At 31.2% G+C, this 7667-nt stretch overlaps 1 protein-coding gene across 1 annotated transcript; it reads right to left on the bottom strand.

Annotated features, from left to right (window-relative positions):
- Positions 1 to 2093: 2093 nt before the first annotated feature.
- LOC145104266 (two-pore potassium channel 3-like) lies at positions 2094 to 4649 on the bottom strand. Its single transcript, XM_079041530.1, has 2 exons — positions 3091 to 4649; positions 2094 to 2577 (listed from the first exon to the last, which is right to left on the bottom strand). Exons 1-2 carry the CDS (start codon positions 4242 to 4244, stop codon positions 2427 to 2429), a joined length of 1305 nt encoding a protein of 434 aa, XP_078897656.1. The 5' UTR covers positions 4245 to 4649; the 3' UTR covers positions 2094 to 2426.
- Between the last annotated feature and the right edge of the window lie 3018 nt (positions 4650 to 7667).

Here is a 7667-nt window from a genome sequence, read left to right as displayed (position 1 = left end):
ATAAAAAAAACTCAGAAACAAGTCTGGAATCTGATTTGTATGTGTGGTTTTTGTTTCTAGAAATTGATTTGTGTGTGTATATTCATCCCTGAGGAAGAAAGATTGATCATGGTTTAATACATGCTTTCAGAGCCTCCGAGGAAGAACAATCGCTCACGTGTAAATGAATCTCTAACCAGATTACAATCACCAAAATCATATTACAGTTACCATAGAGATCAAATTATAGTTTTTCTAAGAATGAGAGATTACACCTAAAAGTAACAAAGTGGGTTCAATCGAAGAGCGTGAAGAAGAATCGAAGTGTCAATGCCCTACATATCCCGAAGAAGATTCCAAGTGTCGATTCCCTTGGCGGGATGACAATCACGTCTGGTGAACCTCTGATTCAGGTGAACCGGCTCCAAAGGTTGTTGTCGAAGAACGGGATAGAGTATTCTCCTTGAAATAGACTGAATTCCAGGAGGAGAGAGTGTCACGGGGAGCAATAATTGGGCGAGTTTACTTGATCCACTGGTACCGATTTCACACTACAACAGGTGGAAGCATTGAAGAAATTAAATACATATCAAATCTGGGTAGGCACACTCCTCTGTTTCTCATAGCCCCTTCATCTCCTTTGGCAATGGATCTGCCCTCATCCCTCTTGCACCATCGTTCTACCTTTCCTCTTCTTCACTTCACACCAGTGACACCACTTACCACCGAACCTAGCAAAAATCAACGAAACAAATAGATGAACTGAAAATCTGAAATCCCTAAATTAAGGTTCCTTTGCTCCAAATCAATTAAGTAATTCATGATTCGATCTGAAAACACAATTCATACTAGAGATTTTAGAAAAGGAAAAACGAGAATCAATATGAACCTGTGGATTTCTCTATGCATAGATGGGTTGTACCATGTTTTCCTTTTCCTAATGTACTTCTGATTGTATATACACTGTTGAAGGATGGAGATTTTTGCTTGAGTAATCAGTTGGGTTGTTGGTTCGATGATGGTGGTGGAATTGATTTCTTCACCAAAGCATAGACATAGCAAGAAAAGTATTTGGACCAGTTCGCTCTTATCTAGAGAGAGAGAGAGAGAGGGAGAGAGAGAGAGAGAGAGAGAGAGAGAGAGAGAGCCATGCTTATTATTAATAAAGCATTAATTTAAATAGAAAAAAAATATTAAAAAAAATGTATCATAAGGGCATTTTAGTCTTTTCAGTTTTTCGGAGGACCAAAACCATAAGCAAATAGTTTAAAATGACCACGAAGCCAAAAAAATCGAGTTTTGGACTAAAACTCAGAAAAAATACATAACACAGGGACCATTTTTACAGTTTTGGTTTTTGACAACCACATGGACCATTTTTGCAATTTTTTCTAACATTTACTTTTGAAATATCTAAATTACAATAAATTAGTATTAATAAAACTTACATTTGCAACTATATTGCTTATCTTGGTTTATTTTACTGGCTTTTATGAAAATATTTTGGTAAATTAGAAATTTGGTTATTTAACTAATGGCTCAAGGGTACTAAACTTATGGCTCAAGGGTACTTGTTCATATTAATATATTGTTCATATTAATATATTATACGTGAACATTCAAACTGCCTTTGTTTGAACCATCTCAAAATAGACTCGGTGTTCATATTAATATATTACAGGCGAACATTCGAAGTGTCTTTGAACCGTCACAAAATTGTCTGGACCTTTGGTCTCGAGTCAGTTTGCAATTGAAGCCTTCAAAGGATCTTGGGCCGGTTAGGGTTGGTATCAGTTCAGTCTTTGAAACCCAAAAAAAAACCGTCCAAAAAAAAAGATCGAACCACCTCGGACCAGTTCAAGATCGAACCAATAACGAGTTTGTTCGCCTCTTCGTTCATATAAGTCATAATGGTCAAATTTCCAAATTCAATGCCCAATGGACCCCCCCCCCCCCCCTTCAAACCACCACTGAAAAAACGGCATTAGATGCCCATCCGAGCAATATTTTATATTGTTAGCAAGGTTCTAAAAAGTTTGACATAACTTCGTCATGACGCTCTAAGGTTTCTACTTGTCGCCAATATTTAACAAAATGTTGTCTTGAATAATATATGTATATAAAAATGAATAATAATAGAAAATACATATAAAATTATTAATTATATACAAAATTGTCGTCTTAAGTCACGTCTTACAAACGACGTGGCTCGCCATGACTTGAAAAAAGCTTGAGGCTTCACATTACTACCAAATCACGTTTAACGTTATTAAGCTCTATTTGTAATAAGGAAACAAGATGCATAAAGCAATCGAAACGCCATTCATCCAAATTTGCAAAAGCATGTATCATGTGATCCATCCAAAAATCGAATCTGTTTTTATAACTTTCACATCCAAATTCAACATCAAATTTACTACACAAACCGTGTATATGCTTCACCTTCTCTACATACGTCGACTTTGCATGAGGTCACCAAGCGAGATCTTACCCGAGTTTCCTGTATCGAGCCGATCAAATATTTTGCATATCTCCAATATCTCTTTATCTGAAACCTTTCCCATCTCCTTCAGCTTGTATATCACATACTCCGCTTTACTGAAATTAGTAATTAGCGTTCTTTAGACTATTGCAACAATTAGACTAAATTTCTTCAAATGACATGACACAACTAAACAAGATTTCTAAGCAATTTTCAATGAGCCGAATATGGGGTTATTTTTTTTTTCCTCGTTAAGTCTTGAATTGATAAAGTGACAATATGGGTTCTTTTTTTTTATATATTGAATAATCCGACTCTATTAGATCAAATAAATGACCATTTTACCTTATTTCTGACATATAACTCTCATAATACAGGTCAACTTTGACGTGAGAAGAGTTGGAATAGAGAAATATAAAAAGACAAATATGTAAAGGGGTTGGTGTCTTTATTCATTAAGAAATTCTTTTTGGCATAACCCATTAAGTCATGTTGTCCAGATAAAGTCAAATGGAAACACTTATATAAAGTTGTCTATATTAAGTGTTTAACGCCTTAAGCTTGTATAGTTGTCTATATCAATGCATGTCAAACACAGTACAACATAATCTATCAGTAATGGTAATTACCTGACGGAGCCATTGTTGTCAATATCTGCAGCAAGAAATTGAGCAACGGTGAGATCTTGATCGAGAACCCATTTAACCATCCTCCGATGTCGTTTATCGACTCGAGCCTCAGCCAAATAAAGAAACGCACGGGCAACCGCAAGTGTTGACACAAGCAACCAACCGGAAGCAAAAACCCGACCCGTGGTAGTTGAAAACCCAAGATCACCGTATCCAACGGTAGTCACAGACATAACAGAAAGATAAAAAGAATCAAGCCAACCAAGCTTCTCCACAAAATGCATAACACCAACACCTATACCAATACAAAGAACCACAACCCCTAAAGCTAACCCCACTTTCATTCGGATCCTCATTCTTCCCTTCTTGTAGTCGATTATATACGAGGGGTGATCTCGTCTTTTCCCGTTGCTTAAAGAACTCAACAAGTAATTCTCTTGTAAATCAAGAACATAACTAACCATCCCACTGAGCAAGATATCAATAAACCCGAAACCAACCAACACGAACAAGATTGAGAACATTTTAGTTACTGGACTATTTGGAAGTATATCGCCATAACCAATTGTACACATTGTCACAATACAAAAATATAGCGCATCAACAACCACATATGTCTCTTTACCAATGAAATTTTCCCTGTTATACCAATATATAATCACACCAAGTAGCAGATACACGACCAGTAACACAACTGATTGGCGAACAATGGAAGGAAATGCTAACTGTGGTGGTTTATTCTTGGAATTCTGATCGAGCTCATTGATATTACAAATGGCAGGGGCGGTTTTTGAGCGATGTAGATTTTTTTTCTTAATTGGGAAATCAGCATCCACCGGCCGAGATGGTGTGATTTGAATTTGTAATTCTGGATTTATAATAGGAAGTGGGTTGGAACCCAGATTGGAATTGGAACTAGAAGCAAAGGGTAGCGGAGAATTACTGGAATTATCAATATTCAGTCGTAGATTTAGGGCATCAACCGTTTGCGAAGATGGATCTCCTCTAGGAGAACCAAATATGAGCATATCTTTAAACTCCGAAGGAGTAAGAGATGGCGGAATGGAGATTTCATTTTCTATCGCTAGATGGCGGAGTTGCGACGGCGTTCTAATGAATTTCGAATGCGATGGAAGAAGCGGTTCCTTTTCCATCAGGGATTCACCGAAAACCGCTTTGATTAAACAAAATCAGTGAAGGTGGTTTTCGCATGTGGGTATTCAAATCAACTAAACGACTGCATCCAGCATCATATTATACCAAAACAAGAACAAGAACTGGAGCATGAAATTATTGAAATCGACGAACCTTATGATACATGCAAATCGATTCAGGGCAGATTCTGATGCTTTGATTGAAGTGGTAGTCGTGTAGTATGTACATGGAATTTGTTCGTTTTTTTCTTCAAGCAACGAGTATTGTGTAGGATTGAAGATGGGGAAAGAGGGGTGATTAAACTTGTGTTGATCGAGTCATTCACTGATGTTTCGGGCCCCGACGAATGCTGGGAACACGATGATCTCACGGGGAGGAAAAACAGAGTGTAAATTACACCGCCAACCAAGTGCTACGTGAAGGTCTTATTTGTTGTTGGAGTAAATTTATAAATTTAGTCCCTAGACTATTTATCAATCTACGTATTTAATTCGTTGATAGCTAGTATCATTTATTAAGTGGCAAAATCGAGAAAAAGGTGGTATAAGGAATGTGGGTCGGGTTGGAATCGACCGGATTTTGATAAAATTAAATTTAGATAACCAATATCAAATTGATATATTAATATGATTTTTGTTTAGAATTTGGTTTAAAGATTAATCTTGAAACCGTGTTGGGAACCTGATATGATAGGCTGATATATATTAGTTATGATATGATATGTTATAGTTTTAAAAAACATATATAAGTACAGCAAGATCATTTTTTGTTTAGAAAACAATATGATTTTTGGTTTGAACTGAATCAAAATGGACAAAACTGCTAATCGATTTTTGAAAATTTTATAATGTTGTATCCCATATTTTTTATTCTATTTGTTATATTATATATTTTGGACGTGTTTGGTACATAACTTTTAAGAACTTTTATGAGTTTTAAGCTTTAGTTTTTAAGAAAAAAACTCAGAAAAAAAAATTATTCCATTTACAAGCTTTTAATTTTACTAAAAACAAAAAACTTTTAAAATCAAAAGCCACTTCAAATAGTTTTAAGTTTTTAGCTTTTAGGTTTATTTAATTTTACACGTTTAAAAGCTAAAAGTTATTTTAACCAAATATTTCTATACAACTAAAAGTTATTTTAGCCAAACATTTTCTATACAACTAAATGCTACATATTTCGGCTACTGGTTGGTTAGTTTTGACAAACATAACATTTATATCTTAATTGTTATTTATTGTTGTTCATAAAGAAATAAAGAAAAAAAACTAGTATTACCCTACCAACATAAAGAGATAAAATATAAAGTAAATACGCTAAGCTAAGTAACATAAATAAAAATTTCTACATCTTTATAACTCTATATGTAGAGAACTACTTTTCAAATAAACAAACTTTTTATACAAAAGGTTTTAGTTGGTCTCATCTCAAACGTGTTTCGTGAATTATAAAAACTTAGTGCCAACAAGAAATATAATGCACATTTCAAACTACCATTAGATACTCAAAAGATAAGATCATATCTTTTAAATTCCAACAAGTTATTAATTTTATGAAACTTTACAAAAATCCATTGTTCATCAAATAAAGGCTTATAGAATCTTTCCTGAAACCATTGAGATGTTAAATGGTATTAGGTAATATTGGGCTCTAAGTTCAAATCAAATCATTTTCTACTTAAGAACAATAATTTTTTTCTTAGATTTGTATAGAATCATTTTTCAATCAATTGAGTTTATTCTTGATCCACTAAAACTTAAAAGAATTTCATGTTTTGTTAAGAATTCAGTTTGTAAAAAACTAAATTATAAATTTATAAACCTACAAATCTTAAAACATGTATAGGGTTGAAATAATCGTGCTTTTGATGCAAAACATTATTTGATTATAAAATTTATAACAATTCAACAATTTGCCAAAAAAGTGTGTATGATAACTTTTTTGAAATCGTCAACTTGTCTGCTATTCAGATGATCATAATTTTTTAGAAACAGTCCATTTGTACTAGAAATGTCGATTTTTTATGTCCCATGTTGCCTTTTATATCAAAAACTAAGCGAATATTTGCGTGTTGCGCAGAATACAACAATATATTTGAAATCTTTACAAATATATGTTTTTTAAATATATCATTGACGTTGTTGTTAGCTCTTATATAACAAATCTTATAATAAGTTATTATAAACATTGTTTGTTTTGAATTATAAGATAATGTAGACATTTTTTAAAATTCTATAATCTCAATTGTCTTAATGGTCTCTACATGCGGGTTACTCATGAATAAATTTAAATATAATATATGGTTTAATGATATTTATAGTTGTAATGATTCATTAAATTTAAAAAGTTTATTTACTTAATATTTTAATTTCTATCATCGTAATTATTTAAAACATCAAACATTGTTTTCGTTTTTAAAGGTAACAATATATTTTTTGTATATAATGTTACTTTTAACTATTGTTGTTGTAAGTTATTTAAAATAATGAATTTAGAAACTCTTAAGTATTTTAATTTGGTTTTAGAAATTGAACTTTTTTAAAATTTATTTGATGAATATTGTTATTTCTTTTATTGTAATTATTTAAAACAACAAACATTGTTTTTGTTTTTAAAGATAACATTATAACTTTTTATATAATATTACTTTTAACTATTCTTATTGTAAGTTATTTTTAAGCTATTTATTTGAAAAATTAATGATTATAAAAAATAGTTCCATGGTTTTTTTTGTTAATTTAGGATTACAATTTAGGTTTAACACTATAATTTATAACTTTTAACTATTTATAAAATAGTTTCTTGATTTTTTTCAAGTTTAACTGAAATTTTGATTTAAGTACCGTTTAACATTATATTGAAATTAATAATTTAATCATTTTGCATAAAATCATAAACTATACAAAAGTTGTGACTTTAAAATGACAATTATTCACATATAACAACATATTCAAACTAATAAGTTAACTATAATATGTTAAAAAGTTAAATTCGTAATTTTATAAATAAAAGTAAAATATGATATTTTAATATTGTAGTTTAGTTAACTTATGATTAGAACTTAGTTTTTTTCATTAATTTAACATTATTAACCAATTTATAATAATTATTAGAAAGAAACTGAAAAGTCATGGAGGTTCCAAATGCATGTAGTACAAGTAAAAATGTCTATTTTATAAGTATACTAGACGAATATCCGTGCGTTGCGTAGAATATTATAATATGTTATTAAAAATAGTTATGTCGGTATCATTGATTTTGAAATAATATTTTTTACATTGTAATTACTTTAATATAAAATAAGATAGATACATATTTAAACTAATTCATCTCAAGAGCGTTTATTCTTGGATATCATAAAATTTCATTAACTTTTGAATTATTGTATTATTTACGATTATGATAATTAATCAATTTGTATA

This window comes from Lactuca virosa, chromosome 4 (assembly GCF_052849685.1).
Source record: "Lactuca virosa cultivar CGN04683 chromosome 4, Lactuca_virosa_CGN04683_v6, whole genome shotgun sequence".
NCBI classification, from domain to species: Eukaryota; Viridiplantae; Streptophyta; class Magnoliopsida; order Asterales; family Asteraceae; genus Lactuca; species Lactuca virosa.
The sequence above is the reverse complement of the archived record's forward strand: the minus strand, read 5'-3'. Positions and strand labels throughout refer to the sequence as shown.